The sequence below is a fragment of the Panthera uncia genome (assembly GCF_023721935.1).
Source record: "Panthera uncia isolate 11264 chromosome E2 unlocalized genomic scaffold, Puncia_PCG_1.0 HiC_scaffold_19, whole genome shotgun sequence".
In the NCBI taxonomy this organism is placed as follows: domain Eukaryota; kingdom Metazoa; phylum Chordata; class Mammalia; order Carnivora; family Felidae; genus Panthera; species Panthera uncia.
The window spans coordinates 26434578-26453525 of record NW_026057588.1 but is presented as its reverse complement, the minus strand read 5'-3'; the positions used below and the strand labels follow the sequence as shown (position 1 = coordinate 26453525).

At 36.3% G+C, this 18948-nt stretch overlaps 1 protein-coding gene across 8 annotated transcripts in view; it reads right to left on the bottom strand.

Moving 5' to 3' along the window:
* The window catches only part of CYLD (CYLD lysine 63 deubiquitinase), a 65001-nt gene that overhangs the window by 38558 nt on the left and 7495 nt on the right, over window positions 1-18948 (bottom strand). For all 8 annotated transcript variants that reach the window (XM_049621225.1, XM_049621229.1, XM_049621230.1 and 5 more), the window contains 2 exons: window positions 17932-18234; window positions 16632-16737 (listed from right to left, as the gene is read on the bottom strand). In XM_049621225.1, the coding sequence (XP_049477182.1) occupies window positions 16632-16737; window positions 17932-18234 (409 nt within the window). The remainder of the gene's footprint in view (window positions 1-16631; window positions 16738-17931; window positions 18235-18948) is intronic.

Genomic DNA, 18948 nt, shown 5'->3' with positions numbered 1-18948 from the left:
AAAAGAGCACGTCTTGAGTTACTCCACATATATAAAATTCCCAAAAATGAGCAAATGTATACTGACACAAAGATGATCAATCGGTGGTTGCCTGGATTTTGGGGGGGACAGGGCAGACAGAAGTGGGAGGAAGTGATCACAAAGGACATCTCCTTTGTAGGTGATAGGGATGCTATCTTGATTGTGGTGAATTTAAGGAAAAAAAAAAAAAAAGAGCAAAAAGGAAAAAGAAAAAAAAGAAAGAGGCAAACCAGGAAACAGACTCTTCACTACAGAGAACAAACTGATGGTTACCAGAGGGGAGGTTGGTGGGGGCATTGGGAAAACAGGGGATGGGGATTAAAAAGAGCATTTGTTGTGATGAGCACTGGGTGTGGTTGTAAGTGTTGAATCACTACATTGCACGCCTGAAACTAATATTACACTGTATGTTAACTAATTGGAATTTAAATAAAAACTTTAAAAAAAGAAAGATGCAAAAGGAGAGCAGGTAGTCGGAGGTCACTGTTGGGAGGGAAAGATCTCAGAGACCCTTATAAATTCTGTGCCAATGTGCATGCAAGGCATAATCTACAAGGCAAAATTAGCATTACATTCCCAACCTCCAACACTAAAAAAAGAAGACACAAGCTGGACCAGAAAAAGCAGAAGTGTGTAATTTAGGGGTGGCACTCAATGATATGCTCCAACACAACAGCTTTAAGAACGTGAACGTGTCAAATTAGTTATGTTGGAGCTTTTAACATTTGAAAAGCAGAAATGAAGGGGGGGAGGGAATTGAAAAGCAGACCCAGGACTCTTTTCGTCAAAGGTGTTCTTCAGAAGACCACCGTAACAAGCAATTGACGGAGATGAATTCTTTCCTAACCTCACCAGCTGTTAAACTGCTTCAAAACAGTTTTAAATGCCGGGAGTATTAATTTTGTCCTATAAATGAAGGCAACTGGGCCAGAAAAAACCTCAGGAACTAAAGGAGACACCAGGACTCGTTTTCTCTCTCCAGGAAAGGGTGTTAATGATGACATGAAATAGAGACGGAGACCCATTCAAAGAAACTAATTTTCATTTAGACAACTTTACTTTTTAAATCTATTTGTGAGCTTTATTTTGTTGGCGAAAAGTACTATTTGTGGGTTACACTATAAAAGCTGGGATCGTTCTTAATTATCTTCTGTTCACGGTGTATGAAATCAAGCTTTAAAAGAAAAAAGAAAAAGCATTATTTTCCTTTCTTGTCACTGCTCTGCGAGCCGGGAATAATGACAGTGACAGCCACTGATCTAGAAGATCAAAGTGTGCCTGACAAGTGATTCCCAAGAGATTCATGTAACTAACTTTTATTATTTTAATCCTACATCACTATTTGAATAAAATAGAATTGTAAGTGTTTTTGAAGATAAATACTATTACAGAATGCCTTTGTCAGGTTATGTATAATTCCACCACAGGAAAAACAGAAATGGTAGCTTTTCCTTTCATTTTCTTTTTAAGTGCTACTGTAGAACCCAACATCATTTACATTTCAAACCTAACTGAGAGATGGAAAAAATATACAGAAGGAAATACAGCTCTAGCTAGAGTTTGGGGGGGGTGGCGGGGGGAGGCATTTCAAAATCTTTATCCTACTGCAGACTAAGAAAAACAAAATCAATTATACACAAGCCAACTCTATATTTCAGATATCTTTTCTTTCCTTAAATTTTAACACTAAACTAACGATTTCCCTAGTCTCCCAACTTACTTGACATAATGAATTACATTTACTGGTAAAATGCAAAACTCAAAATTCAGTGAAGGTAGGTAAAAAGGATGGTTATACCAAAAAGGCTTGGGGCTTTCAAAAGCACCCTCTGGATTTTTTTTTTCACAGTTTCAAGATATTATTTCAATTCCAGTTAGTTAACATACAGTATAATTGAGTGATTCATCACTTACATGCAATGAACGCCCAGTGTTTATCACAAGTACCCTCCTTAATCCCCATCACCCATTCAAACCCCGCCCCACAGCATCTCTCAGTTAAGGGTCTGTTTTATGGAAACCCACAAACATATCTGATTTGGTAAGACAAGTTAAATTACATTTATCCATGTGATTCTGGAAAAACAACATTAGCACAGAACTAGCTACCCCTGTAAGAATACCTTAATAATGAAAGAAATTTTATTTTACAAGTATTCACCTTAGCCATCCAGCAAGTTAACATTATAAACGTAGCGTAAGTCACGTAATTTGCTTAGGACAAGATATCTCAACCTCAGCAATACTGCCATTTTGGACCAGATCATTTTCTGTTGCGGGAGCTGCTCTCTGCATTGCAGGATGTTTATTTAGCAGTATCTCTGTCTTTACCCACTAGATTCAAGTAGTACTCCCACCCCAGATGTGATGATCAAAAATGTCTCCAGACATTCATTACAAAATGTTCCCTGGGCTCAGTATCACCCAAGGTTCAGAACTACCTGGCTTAGAAATAAAATGACCTTCTTATAAAGGTTTTGTATTAACGCTTAAAAACAATTTTTTTTTTAAACTTGGAAATTCAATAGTAAAACAATACTGTATTTCAGACAATCAAAAACTTATATGGTGATGGGGATTAGGGAGGGCACTTGTGATGAACACAGGGTGTTGTATGTTAAGTGATGAATCACTAAATTCTCCTAAAACTAACATTACACCGAATGTTCTGTATGGAATTTACATATTTACACTGTATACATGGACTTTAAATAAAAACTTGAAAATAAGGGGGGGGTGAAAACTATAAAACAAAATCTCATCATAAAATCCATCATGCCTGCCCAGAGAAATCCCCCTTTTTCTTGAATAAATGCTCTCCACATTCCAAAATACATATTAAAAATACAGCTGTTATGATGGAGTAAGCTCATATCAGACCGCTTTTCCTGAAAAAAATAGATTTAAACTCTGAAAAAATATAAAAAACAACTTTTGCCAGCAGGCACTGGAGAGTGAAGAAGGGAGGAAAAAAAAAAACAAAACAGGCAGATTATGAAGGAGACTCAAAATTCAGTGGAAAGGAACAATACAAGGTTATAATCCAAAACTGCTCCACACACTAAAAGAGAAAAGAGGGGGGAAAAAAGGAAACTGTGACCCATTCTCAAAAGAAAAAACCACAATGCACACCAAGCCATAGACTATTTTGATGTTGGAACTGGCAGAAAAGAATTTTAAAAGAGGACTTAGAACTATCCTTAATGAGGTAAAAGAAAATATGCTCACAATGAAGGAGAAGATAGCAATTATCTTACCAGAGAAATAAAAACTATTTAAAGAAACAAACAAAAAAGAACAAGATGGAAGTCTTAAAATATTTCTAAAACCTTAAAAAGGCAATTTCTGAAAAGAATAATTCGTTGGATGAATGAATTTAAGCCCTAAAAACACGATGCGGACGAGAGAGGGGGAAATCAGTAAAATTCAAGACAGAACAGTCGAAATTATCTAAAGAACAGATACATAAAAGTATGAGGAAAAAAAATTAAGTCTCAAGGACTTCAGGCACAATACCAAAAACTCTCGACATGTATCTATCTGACGTCACAGAGAGAGGAAAGACTGAAAGGGACAAAGAAAGCACTTGAAGAAATAATGGTCAGAATGTTTCCTACTTTGTTAAAAGACACAAATTTACAAATCCAAGAAGCTCAGTGAACTCCAAGCAGGATAAACATGAAGAAAACAATGCGAGGGACATCATAAACTGTTGTAAGTCAAACATAAGGAGAAATCATCAAAGTTCCCAGAGAAAAACCACATATTACGTTACATACAGAGGGGCAATGATTTAAATGACTGCTGATGTTCACCAGAAAATACGGAGGTCAGGAAATAGAAGAAAACCCCTGGAAAGCAGAACAAAAAAGAACACAAATACCAAACAGGGAATTCTATACACACCCCAAATATCCTTCAAATATGAAGGCAAAATAAATACATTTCAGATAAAAGAAAATTATGAATTAATTAAAGTTAATTAAAATTAAAAGAAATTCATTTCTAGAAGAACTGCATCCTCAGTCAACAACAAAAGTTTTTCAGGATGAAGGGAAATGTTAACGAGTGGATACTTGGATCTTTTTTTTTTTTTTAATTTTTTAAAATATTTATTTATTTTTGAGATGGAGGCAGAGTGAGAGTGGGGGAGGGGCAGAGAGAGAGGGAGACACTGAATCTGAAGCAGACTCCAGGCTCTGAGCTGTCAGCACAGAGCCCGACATGGGGCTCGAACCCACAAACAGCGAGATCATGACTTGAGCCAAAGTCGCACACTTAACCGACTGAGCCACCCAGGCGCCCCGATACTTGGATCTTTTCATTTCTAAAATATATATGACTATTTCGGCAAGAAATACGACATATTCTTGTGAGTTTTTAATGTACGTAGATGTAACATACATGACACTTAATAGTATCAAGGAGGGGAAGGGGTAACTAGACTTCCATGGTAGCAAGGCAACTACATTTTGTGTAAAGTAGTACAATATTAACCCCCACTACACTAAAATGTTAAGGATATATACTTCATCCCTGGAGAAAGCACTAAAAGCAATATAACGATGGAACGCAGCTAGAAAGTCAACAGAGTAACATATACTTCTTAAAATTTTTCAAATAATCTTCAAAAAAGTAGAAAAAAGTATAAGAGGAAGGAAAAAGGGACAAATAAAGAATAGATAATAAAATTATAGTTCTAAACTCAATAATAATACCAATTATGACATTAAATGCTACCAGGTTACACAACAATGAAAAGACAAAGATCATCAGAATAGATTCTTCAAATTATATGCCATCTGAAAACAAGCAGGAGAGAGAGTAGGAAAATGAAATGAGTAAAGGGAGGGAAAACATCTCAATCCAATAGCACAGTGGGGGTAAAGCAGAAAAGAAGGACAAATAGAAAACACATGAGGCAATAGAAATAAATCTAATTATTAGTAATAACTATTAACAGATTAACCCTTCAGTTAAAGTACCCAAATCGCCAAACTAGATGAAGAAAAAAAGATTTCCCACCATATACTGCTATAAAAGAGCATGCCTCAAACATAACTGACTGAAAAAGAGAAATACCTGGAAAATACTAACCAAACACAATCTATCCACACCATACAAAACAGAATTTAAGACAAAAGAGTTACTAGCAATGAAGACAGCTACTATATAATGACAAATAGTTCAAATCACCTGGAAGATACAACAATTTCAAACTCTAAGCACTCAAAAATTCTGAACTTATATGCAGCAAGTAATTAGTTCAAAATTAAAGCAAACACAGAATTAAGAAACCCATTATTGTGTTAGAAATTTTTAATATATCTTGTTCAGTAACTGATAGATCCAGCAATTAAAAATTCAGTAATGATACATAAAATTTGTATAGCATAATAAATTAGCTTGATCTAAGGGACATGTAAAATACACATGCGATGCACGCAGCTACAATTGGGGCGAACATATTCTTTTCAAGCATACACAGAATATCTCTGTAAACTGATCACATATGAGGTCATAAGGTTGGCCTCAACAAACGTCAAAGGATTAGTATCATATTCTTGGACCATAAAGCAAATGGATTAAAAAAAATAAAATCATGAAGGAAATTACAAAATGTTTCAAATTTAATGGTAACAAGACAACTACATAACAAATTTTGTGGAATGTAGGTAAATAGGTACATAGAGTTTATACCCTTACATGCTTCACATTAGAAAAACTAAAAATTATTAAACTAACCATTTAAAGAGTTAGAAAGAAAAACAATAAATCCAAAAAAAGCCAAAAAGAAAATAATAAAAAACGGAAATTACTAAAATAGAAAACAAATACCTAGCTAAGATTAAGAAAGCCAAAAGATAAGTTTTTTTGAATAAATGAAAGCAAGAAACCTTAGTAAAAAGCTGTTAGAAGAAAACAGACACAATTTTTTTGGATGAAAACAAGGACACATCTGCAGATGCTGCTGAGATTTAACAGAAAATACAAGATCTTAAGAATAATGCTACGCTAAAAACTTTAGAAACAAAGATTAAATGGAAAAATTCATTAAAAAATAACACTTTCATAAAAGACCCTGAATAGCCAAAGCAATCCTGAGAAAGAGTAAAGGCAGAAGCATTACACTCCCTGATTGCAAACTATACTACAAGGCTATAGTAATCAAAACAATATGGTACTAGCATAAAAATCAACACAAAGACCAAGAGAATAAAAATGGGAGCCCAGAAATAAACCTATGTATATATGGTCAACTAATACTTGACAAGAACCAAGAATACTCAACAGCAAAAGGGTAGTAGTCTCTTCAATAAGTGGTGGTGGGGAAACTGGAAAACCACATGCAGAAGAATGAAACCGCATCCCTGTCTTACACCCCCTCACATAAATGAACTTGAAATAAATCAGACTTAAGTGTGAGATCCAAAACTGTAAAACTCCCAGAAGAAAACACAGGAAAAGTCCTTTGGCATTGGCCTTGGCAGTGATTTCATGAACAGGACAAGAGAAGCACAAGCTACAAACACAAAAATAAATAAATGAGACTACACCAAACTAAAATGCTCCTGCCCACCAAAAGAATCAATCAATAAAAAGGCAACCGACAGAATGGGAGAAAACACTTGCAAATAATATAACTACCAAGGAGTTAATATCCAAAATATGTAAGATTTCATACAACTCGACAGCAAAGAAATTAACACATGATTTAAAAATGGGCAGAAGAGTGCTCGCTTCGGCAGCACATATACTAAAAATGGGCAGTAGAACTGAACAGTTTTCAAAATACATACAAATGGCCAACAGGTGATATGAAAAGGTGTTCAACATCAATAATTATCAGAGAAATGCAAACTCACACCCAAGGGACCTGTGGAACACCACGGCAAATCAACATGCACACTGTGGGAGTCTCAGAAGAAGAGAGAGAGAAAGAGACAGAATGTCTGAAGAACTACGGGGTGAAACCTTCCCAAATTTGATGAAAGCAATGAACATAAATGTCCAAGATGCTCAACAAACACCAAGTAAGGTGAAGTAAAAGAGACCCCCACACCAACACATTAGAATCAAACTTTCAAAAGACAAAGAACCTTGAAAGCAGCAAGAGAGAATCAACTTGTCACATACAAGGGATCCTCCATAAAGACATAGGCAGATTTCTCATCAAAAACTTTGGAGGTCAGGAGACAGTGGGCCAATGTATTCAAAGTGCTAAAAGAAAACTAATGTGAACCAAGAATCCTGTATCTGAAAAAATGTCTTTCAGAAGTAAGGGAGAAATTAAGATAGTCCCAGATAAAGAAAAACCGAGGGAGTTTGTTTCCATTAGATCTGTCCTAAAAGAAACACCCAAGGGAGCACCTGCAGGGTGAAATCAAACGACACCAGACAGTAACCTGCAAGCACAGGAAGAAATAAAGATCTCGATAAAGGTAAATACATTGGCAATTATAAAAGCCAGTATTACCGTAACAACAGTTTGTAATACTACTCTGTTTTTGACATGCTTTAAGAGACTAACACGTTTTTTAAAAAAACAATTAGCCTAAAAGCTAGTATCACTGTAACTCTGGTTGGTAACTGTACATTTTTGTTTTCTACATAATTTAGGAAACCAATGCATTTATAACACTTAACTAGTTTATGCTTTAGGGTGTACAATGTATAAAGATGTAATTTTGTAATACCAAGAACTGAAAGGGGTGGGGTAGAGCTATAAAGAAGAGGGTTTTTTTATGTTGTTGAAGTTAAGCTATTATAAATTCAAACTAGATCACTAAAATTTGTGATGTTAAATGTAATTCTTGTGGTGAACACAAAGAAAATAGCTATAATATGTGCAAAAAGAAATGAAAAAGGAACATTTCACTACAAAAATCAACTATACACAAAAGACAATATTAATGCAGGAAATAAAGGTAAAAAAAAAACTATAAAAAACAAATAGCAAAATGATGGAAATAAGTTCCTCTTTATCAGTAATTACTTTAAGTGTAAATTGATTAAACTCTCCAATCAAAAGACAGAAATTTGAAGAATGGATAAACACATGATCCAACTATATATTGTCTATAAGAGACTCACTTTAGCTCCAAAGGCATAGAAATTTAAAGCGAAAGGTCAGAAATAGATATCCAAAGCAAATAATAAGCAAAGGAGAGCAGTGATGGCTATACTAACATCAGACAAAAGAGACTTCAAATCAAAAAAGATTACAAGAGACAAAGAACATTTATATGTTAATGAAAGGTTCAATGCAACACGAAGATATAACAATTTTAAACATTTACATACTAATAACACATCAGCAAAATATATGAAGCAAAAACAGAGAGTTGAAGAAAAAAAAATAGTTCCACAAACACCAGTTGGAGACTTCAATCCCCCACTCTCAATAATGGATAGAACCAGACAGAAGTAAGCAGATGGAGGACTTAAACACAATAAAACAACTAGATACAACAACAAACACAAAACACTCTGCCCAGCACCCGTATACACATTCTACTCAAGTTTACATGGAATGTTTTCAGGATAGAGCATATGTTATGCCACAAACTCTCAATAGATTTAAAAAAAACAGATACCGTATGTAGTATCTTCTCTGACCGTAACAGGATGAAATTATCAAACAACAGAAGTAAAACTGGAAAACTCACCAACATGTGGGAATTACGTAATACACTTTAAACCACCAATGAATCAAAGAAGAAATCACAAGAAAATTGGAAAATTCTTAGAAGCAAATGAAAACAAAAACACAGCATTTTAGAATCTAGGGGAGGCAGTGAAAGCAGTATTAAGAGGGAAATTTATAGCTATAAATGCTTACATTGAAAAACAAAAGAGATCACAAAGCAACAACCTATCTTTACCATTTAAGGGACTAGAAAAAGGAGAACAAACTAAACCCAGAGCTAGCAGAAGGAAGAAAATAAGATTAGATCAGAGATTAACAAAATACAAAATAAACAACAGAGAAAAGCAATGAAATCAAAAGTCGGATTTTTGAAATGATCAACAAAATTGAGAAAACTTTAGCTAGATGGACTAAGAAAAAGAGAGTTGACTCACATTACTAAAATTAGAAACGAACGTAGGAACATCACTACTAATTCTACCAAAATAAAAAGGATTATAAGAGAGTACTATGAACAAAAAGGAAACCCAAAATATGGGAGAAAATACTTGAAAATCATATATCTGACAATGTATTAATATACAGAATATATAAAGAACTCCTAAAACAACAGCAAAAAAACCCCAAACAACCTAATTAAAAAATAGGCAAAGGACTTGAATAGACATATCTGCAAAGAAGATATACAAATGGCCAATAAACACATGGAAAGATACTCAACATCACTAATCATTAGGAAAATGCAAATCTAAATTACAATGAGATACCATTTCACACCCATTAAATGGCTTCTATCAGGAAAACAGAAAATAAATGTTAGCAAAGATATGGAGAAATTGGAAATCTTGTGCATTGTTGGTGGGAATGCAAAATCATTCAGCCACTGTGGAAAACCTTATGGTGGTTCCTCAAAAAATTAAGAGCAGAATTACCATATAACCTAGCAATTCCACGTCTGCATATATCCCCAAAAGAACTGAAGGCAGGGTCTCAAAGAGATATTTTTACACCCAGGTTCATAGCGGCGATATTCTCAATACTCAATAGCTAAAACACAGCAGCAACTCAAGCGTCCATCAATAGATAAACACATAAACAAATGTGGTATACACATATAATGGAATATTATGTAGTCTTAAAAATGAAGGGAATTCTGGGGCCACTGGGTGGCTCAGTAGGTTAAACACCCAACTCTTCATTTCAGCTCAGGTCATGATCTCATGGCTCATGAGACTGAGGCCCCCACGTTGGGCTCTGCTCTGACAGTGCAGAGCCTGCTTGGGATTTTCCCTCTCCCTCTCTCTCTGCCTCTCCCCTTCTCTCTCAAAATAAAGACACTTAAAAAAATCAGTTTAAAAAAAATACAGGGAATTCTGACACATGTTACAACATGGATCAACCTTGGGGACATTATGCTAAGGGAAATAAGCCAGTCATAAAAAGGCAAGCACTGCATGATTCCACCTACATGAGGTACTCAGAGGAGTTAAAAGCATAGAGGCAGAAATTAGAAGAGTGGTTGCCAGAGGCTGGGGGTAGGGTTTGGCGAGTTACTGTTTAATGGGTATAGAGTTTCAATTTTACAAGATGAAAACTGTTACAAAGATGAATGGTAGTGATGGCTCCATAAAAATGTGAATTTAGTTAATGCCACTGAACTGTATAGTTACAAATGGTTACGATGGTAAATGTTATGTGCATGTGACCACTATAAAAAAAATTTTAATTTAAATACATGTAATTTTTAAACTTTGTTTTAAATATTTTAAACATGCAATTTTTTTTTTTTTTATTTTAAAACATGCACAGATTAGCAAACTGGACCTAGCAATGTATGAATCATGATGAAGTTAGATTTATATCAGAAATGTGAGGGCTGGGGCGTCTGGCTGGCTCAATCGGTTAAGTGGCCAACTCTTGAATTTTAGCTCAGGTCATGATCTCACGGTTCGTGAGTTCAAGCCCCGCATTGGGCCCTGTGCTCTCGGTGTGGAGCCTGCTTGGGATTCTCTCTCCTCCTCTCTCTCTCTCTGCCCCTCCCCTGCTCTCTCTCTCTCTCTGTCAAAAAATAAAAATTAAATTAAAAAAAAAATGTGAGGGCTTATTTACTATTAGGAAATTGGATTAAAAGACAAGAAATACGGGGTTATGGGGGCGCCTGGGTGGCTCAGTCGGTTAAGCGGCCGACTTCAGCTCAGGTCATGATCTCATGGTCCGTGAGTTCGAGCTCCACATCGGGCTCTGTGCTGACAGCTCAGAGCCTGGAGCCCGTTTCAGATTCCGTGTCTCCCTCTCTCTGACAATCCCCCGTTCATGCTTTGTCTCTCTCTGTCTCAAAAATAAATAAACGTTAAAAAAAAAAAATTTAAAAAAAAAAAAAAAAAAGAAATACGGGGTTATGTAAATAGACAGAAAAGTTTGATAAACTTCAACATCCATTCATGATAAAACTCTTAGCAAACAGGGAGCAGTAGATAACTTCTCAACCCTGATAAATGACGGCCGCCACAATAATATCCTATGGCAAAGATCATACTTAATAGATCAAGAGCAAGATCAAGATGGCTGATACCACCTCCACTTCTATTCAACGTGCATTTAAAAGTTCATAGAGCTAAGACAATAAGAAACCATATTTTAAAAATAAAACATACAAGGATTAGAAAGAAGAGTTAAACTATTAGTATTTGCAGATGATAATGACTAGCTACTAAAAAAGTAATCTATGGATACACTGAGAATAAAAGATTTTAAGGGCCCCCGGGTGGTTCGGTTAGTTGAGTATCTGACTTCGGCTCAGATCGTGACCTCGCAGTCAGAGGGTTTGAGTCCCGCGTCAGGCTCTGTGCTGACAGCTCAGAGCCTGGAGCCTGCTTCAGATTCTGTGTCTTCCTCTCTCTCTGCCCCTCCCCTACTCATGCTCACTTTCTCTCTCTCTCAAAAATAAATAAATATTTAAAAAATAATTTAAAAAAAGATTTTAAAAAGACTGTCTGCAACAAAACTCAGCCCACAAAAGTCAACTGAGATAACACTTAACACCCACTAGGCTGGCTAGAATCAAAAACTCAGATAATAATAAATGTTGGCAAGGATGTGAAGAAATCAGAACCTTTATACAATGCTGGTAGGAATGCAAAATGGTGCAGCCACTTTGGAAAACAGTCTGACAGTTCCACAAATGCTTAAACCCACTTATCAAGTGACCCAGCAGTTCCACTCCTAGGTATATACCAGAAAAAGGAAAGCATACGTCCACACACAAACTTGTACACAAATGTGATAGCAGCATTATGTACAGCAAAAGATGGAAGGAACTCAAGTGTCCTTCAACAAATGAATAAACGAAATGGGGTACATCCATACTACGGCATATTATCTGGGCATAAAAAGGAATAAAATAAGGATACATGCTACACCATGGATGAACCTTGAGAACATTCTGCTACACGAAGGAACCAGTCACAAAAGACCACATGTTAAGTGATTCTATTTATATGAAACGTGCAGAATAGACAAACATCCAGAGACAGAGAGTGCATTAGTGGTTGGTTAGGACTAAGGAGGAGGAAGAGATAGGACAGTAATAGCTAAAAGGTACAGGGTTTCTTTGTGAGGTGATGAAAATGTTCTACAACTGGCTATAGTGATGACTGCACGTATCTGTAAATATACTAAAATACACTGAATGGAACAGCTTCAATGAGGGAGATATATGGTATGTGAATTAGGTTTCAATACAACTGTTCTCTACGAGTCGACTGTATTTCTATAGATCACAGAAAATTGTTAGAAAACATGTTTTACTTTATAACGTATCAGAATGCATGCAAGAAATGGAGAAATGTATAAAATTTTACTAAAAAGAGATTAAATAAATGAAAGGTAATGCGATGTTCACGTATTAGAAATTTCAGTATAATGAAAACGTCTCCTCAAATTACTCTACAGGTTGACTACAGTTCCAACCAAAATCCCAACGGAACTCTCCTGTAATGTCGGAGAAGCCGACTGTTAAATTTACAACGAAGAGGCAAAGGCCAACAATAGCCAAGAACAAACAGGGAAGTGTACTCTCCAGCTATAAAGCTTCTTGTAAAGCTATGATAATGAAGGCCTAGACGTCTTAGTGTAAGGAAAGAGTAGAGCCCAGGAAGAGGTCCATATATACCCGTGTCGAAGCTTGATTTATACGCAGCGAACCTGGTAGATCAAATTGGGTATGTGTACCTCATCTCCTACACAAAATTAAACCTAGATGGATTGTAGACTTAAATGTGTCTATTACCCTTTTTGAAGACAATGTGGAACGGCGGGAAAATTCAGAAGAGCAATGAGGCAAGACTAGTGCTCCTATTAAAACATACTATAAAGAATTGTTAAAAACAGTGTGGTACTGAAGCATGAGCAGGCGGAAGAGAAAGTCCAGAAATATGCCAAAGTATATATGGGAATTGAGTATGGGAAAAGTGGCATCTCAAAGGAGCAGGAAAAAGGTGAACTTTTAATCAAAGATGTTGCGACAACTGGGCAGCTATCTGGGGAGGGGGACCTAAACTAGATCCATATATCACATTATATATCACATAAAATAAAAATGGATCAAAGATACATATACAATAAAACCACAAGAGCCATGTAAGAAAACATGGGGAAATGCCTATATAACCTTGGAGTAACTCATAATTCAACTACATAAAAATTTTAAAATTCTGCACAGCTAAAAACACCTAAAGCAAAGTCAAAAGACATGACACTAAGTGAGACAAGCCATTTACAAAGGACCAAATACTAGAAGATTCCACTTGTATGAAGTATCTAGAATAGGCAAATTCATAAAGACAGAAAGTAGAGAACAGAAGTTACCAGAGGCTGAGGTAAGGGAGGAAAGGGGGGTTATTTCATAATGCATATAGTTTCTGTTTGAGATGATGAAAAAAGTCTGGAAATAGATAGAGGTGATGGTTTCACATCACAGTAAATGTATGTAATGTCACTGAATTGCACACTGACAAATGGTTAAAATGGTAAATATTGTTACATTTATCTTACCATAATTTTCAAAAATGAGGACAACCAGATAAAAAAGGACGAGTTACAAATGAGAGTTGGCAAGTAGGAAACATTTACACCCCATATCATAAAACAGTTGGCTTTCCTAACACATAAAAAAGAAACTGGTAAGAAAAAAGGCCAATAATCCAATTTAAAAAAATAAACAAGGTATGAATATACAGGTCACAGAAAGAAATACACAAATTGCCCTTAATCATAGGAAAAGATGCTTAACCTCATTCAAAAGAGAAATGGAAATTAAAACTATACTGAAATAGATTTTTCACCTTGCAGACTGGGAGAAAAGTCAACAACATACTCTCATGGAAAGTCCATAAAAAAAAGTCACCCTCATATTCTGCTGGTAACTGTTATATACACTGCTGAAGGCAATGTAGTAATATCTAGAACAATACAAGTTCATGGATCTTTTCACCAAATGACCCCACTTCTCAGAATTTATCCTATAGATTTGCTAGCGCATGTGGGATACTATTACTTTGTGATAGTAAAAAGTTAGAAACAATCCAAATATACGTCGGTAGGAATCTGGTTAAATAAATGCAGTGGAAAAGTATAGCAACAGCTCCAAGATATAGATTTAAGAGAATAAGACAAGGGGCAGAATAGTATAAATAGTATGTTTTTTATTTAAAAAGGGAAGGGAGAATATGTGCTTATACTGTATAAAGAAGTTCTGGAAAGATATACAAGAAACTAATAAAAATAGTTAGCAGTGGGAGGCAAGGGATGGAATGAGGAGGTACCGGAAGTGGAGGAGATAAGAATGGAAATGAGATGTTTTACTGTGCTTTTTTTGTTATTTTGATTTGAGATATGCAAATATTTTTCTTATTAGAAGTTATTTTAGTAACTTCATAAGGGTTTCCAATTCAAGGGTATATGCATTAGTCAAAACTCAAATGACACAACATGTATTTTGTTACGTGTCTGTCTTAACTCAAAAGGAAGAAAAAAACCCTAAACTTCTCTCTGGTTAATTATATGTGTGCTGGTGTCTGCGACGTACTCTGAAATGCATAAAGAAATAACATGGGTTAGTGAACAGATACAGGAATGGATACCTGAAAAAGCAAGCACAGTAAAAATGTTCCTTGGAGAGTCTAGGTAGGTGGTAGGTATAGGATCTACCCTAAAATTCAAGAAAAGCCGAGTTTGTCAGACTTTTACAAAGTAAAATCGAAACCAAGCCCTTATTTGAACCCCATACCTCCAATTAATGTACTCTTGCTATAAAGCTAAAAGCCAAAGTAGAAAGCATTCTGTAACTCAGCAAAACAAGCATTTATTACTTGCCAAGCCAACAAGGAACAGGAGAAGGGCAAACAGTGCAGGCTAGAAGGAATCCTAAGGATCATCTAGTAATAGCCCCTTCATTTTTACAAAAAAAAAAAAAAAAAAAAAAAAAAAAAGTTACTGAGGACCTGAAATGACCTGTGGGAAACTCCAAAGTGTTCTGCATCAACATGAGGAAGAAGGGAAAAAAAATACCGGAGCGGAAAAAATCATCTTGTTCGGTTATGATCCCTGCTTCAGTGAAATTCAGCTTTTATAGAATTAGAGACAAAACCCATTTCCATGGAAACAATATTCCCAAGTATCCATCTGAGGCTGAGAAGGATGCTTTTCTATGCAAGTCTTCACATCCAAAGTGTATACACAAAGGGTGAGGAGGGACTGAAAAGAGCAGAGCCTTTCAATCAGACAGGTCTGGATTTGAATTCTGGCTCTACCACCTACTTGATCCTAGCCAACCTCAGCACTAGCTAAGCCCCAGTTTTTATCGGCAAAACAGGCAATAATTAAGACCTTAAAATTGGGGGGACGCCTGGGTGACTCAGTCGGTGAAGCCTCCGACTTCAGCTCAGGGCATGATCTCACGGTTTGTGAGCTCGAGCCCCGTATAGGGCTCTGTGCTGACAGCTCAGAGCCTGGAGCCTGCTTCGGATTCTGTGTCTCCCTCTCTCTCTGTCTCTCTCTCTCTGTCTCTCTCTCTCTCAAAAATAAATAAATATTTTTTTAAGTTAAAAAAAAAATGACCTTATAAACTTGTCAAGAATGTGAAGAAGTGTAAGTCATCTAATTCATGGATGCATACATTGGTGGCTACTGAATGTAGGCTTTCTGACATTTATTCATGGCTGCATAATGATCAATTAAAAGCACCACCTATGAATGCCTCTGTCAGTTTCATGATTAACATACTATCAGCCAACTAGCCTGTAACTGGAACTCTGCTAAGGTTGGGGGGGGGGGGGGGAGATGCTGTCGATTTTTGCCATCAATGGGAATTTATCAGTTAGTTGACAGAGGCCATTAGGTGCTACTTGTTTACAGGAAATAAAAGGCGGCTTAATGTTTTTTTGTTTTGTTTTGTTTTGTTTTGTTTTCCTAAGGTGTAAAGTTGGGTGATATGACTCGAGAGTCATGAATCCTGATCAATTACAGCAGCTCAAAACTGGAAGAAATCTCAAAGGGCACGCAGGAAGAATCCTCTCCACAGTATATTATGTCACATGATGTGACCAACTTCTGCTTACAGGCTTCTAGTTTAAACCAGGCTCTTACTCAAACAGGTAGCAGGTGATTTATTTTCTAACTCTTCCAATGATCAGAAAGGGCTTTTTCCCCCACTTAGAATCAACAGGTAATGAAAAGTTAACGATAATGTATAAATGCCACCCCACGCTCATATGCTTTTGGAAATAAAAAGTCTGTAAGTATTATTCTCATTTGGAGATAAGACAGGATATTCTATTTGATAACAATTCCATAGGACAAGAAGTCAACTTCCAAAAATGCATCTTGAAGCTTATATTTACATAACAAAACACATCTTAGGAACCCTGCCTTATTAATACATAAAAACACAAAGAAAACATACCTGGGATGATATCATTGATATGCAAGAGAATTGTACTTTCAACACTTGCAAAACTACAAAGTTGCACCCCATCAAATCTTCCATCCCAGTTGCCAATAGGATTATCCTAGAAAGTAAGCAATACAGTTTTAAAACCTGTCTCAATAAAACATGAATACAAAAATCTGTATTTTCCAGAAAAGGATCTTCCACAAGATTTTACGCTGGCAAATTTTAACTATTTTTCCTAAAAGAAAAAAAGAACATATCAGAAACGACTGCCACGCTAATAAAGCTTTTGGTGTGTTTTTGCTTATTTGTTTTTTGGTTTTGTGTTGGTAAAAATGAGATCCAAGAATAATCAAGGTACAGTAAGCCCACAGACAAGCAAGGAATTGAAAGGATTCCTCCTACTTTACTGGACAACAAATGCTAGTCTACATAACACCCATCTGCATAGGAAGATTCATTAATAATACATTGTTTCACCCAGAAATCGGCCCCTAGTTAAGCCTACCTTGTTCTAATTACTTTTACATTCCCTGAGCACTTAAATATTCTATTTGAACCCCTGTGTGCATTTCTGTACACAGAAGATCTATTTGTTACTGTTCTTTTGACATCTTATGGATATGTAAGAGTTCCCTCCAAAATAGACTTCTATATTTAATTATTTTATATTCCAACATAGCACCAAGGAGTATAGTGCTGTTCATGGAGTCAGATTAAGAGACAAGCCAGTCAGACAACTGCCCTGAGCACCAATGTGTACAACATGCTGTCGTTGGAAATAGATGAGGAATACTGTGTTTGCCAGAACTTTCCTTTCCAGGAGCGCACTAGAGGGGTTTGGAATGCACACTCGCACAGGCCAACTAAAGGACAGACAGAGGTGGGGAAAAGCCAGTGGGGCAAAACTCCAGGTAGCCTGCCAAGAGGATCCTCAGACTGCCATCCATATTGGCAAAATATTATAAAGAGAAGGGGGGGGGGGGCGGGGGGAATCTTTTCAAGATAAAGAAAAACAAGATATCATGGAACATCTCTGGGTGGGGCTTTTTTTTTCCTGTTTCTTGGTCAGCCATCATAGAGCAAATTGAAGGATTGAAACATTACTCCAGTTTATTCAAACTGGAAAAAGAGTAAATGTAACTCCATATCTAGACTCCTGTCCCACGTCAATGCTCCTCTACCAAAGATAAATTAGAAGATGTTTTTTACGTTACCCTTTTAAATATTCAAAGTGCTCAATTTGTACCTAAACTGGTCATGAAACTAATAGATACACCCACAAAGATAATCTATTCCAAAAGTTTCTTACCATGTCCACACCGACAAAATATCCTAAGCTTTCTTTCCCAGGCAAGACGTCGCAGAATATAACTGTGCCGGACTCTGTGGTTTCTCCGAGCTTCAAAGAAACTCTGGAGTTTATCTCCAGGGGCGGAAGTTCCATCTGCACGGTGTCCCCTGGACCTGCATAATCACTTTCCAATCCATTGTCATCATCTTCCAGGATTTCTAGCTTGTCCAACGCAACAAACACTCCACAGTCTTCATCACACTGGAAAAGCTGTTTCCCTTGATATATCCCGTCAGTAAAACCTTGGCCACGGCCTTCTTCCTAGTTTTCAAGTGAGAGGGGGGGGAAAAAAATGACTGATAGGTAGAGAAGAAAGGAAGTAAGATGACCCATAAGAAACAAAGATCCACTCTGGGGATTTCAGAGAAATCACTGGGAAAATTCTGAACGACAGAGATAAGAAATATAATTATTAGCAGTTGCTGGTGAATTTTGAGTGTCTAAAAAAAAGGAAAAAAGAAGCTGTATCTGATGCTGAAATATAATTAATTAATTAATTAATTAAAAGTCATAATTCCACTGTGAGAGAGCCGGGCTAGATTCTACATTTCAATACGAACAATAACTTTGTCATAAAAAGAAAAATTTACTTTAACACCACGATAACATTAGCTCCATTTACTGAGTACTTACTATGTGCCAGCCACCACACTGACTCTTGAATCAATGTATCACAAAAAAACGCTTCAAGCTGTGTGCTGGTTTCATTATTTTACAGATGAGGAAGCAGCTTTAGGAGAAGTAGCTTGGGTTAAGTAACCTGGCAGCCCAACTCGTAAACAGTATAGCTGGGATTCAGATCTCTTACTTGGTTTACAATTGGCTGCTTTAGAAACTTTTTGATCATGAAATTCTATATGCAAGAATGTAAAAAATGTAACTGACATTTAAGCTCTTGAGAATATTAACTTTGGAAATGAATCACGGAGTTGTTGGTCCTCCCTTCAGGAGAAATAAGTTCCTGGGTCATTTTCA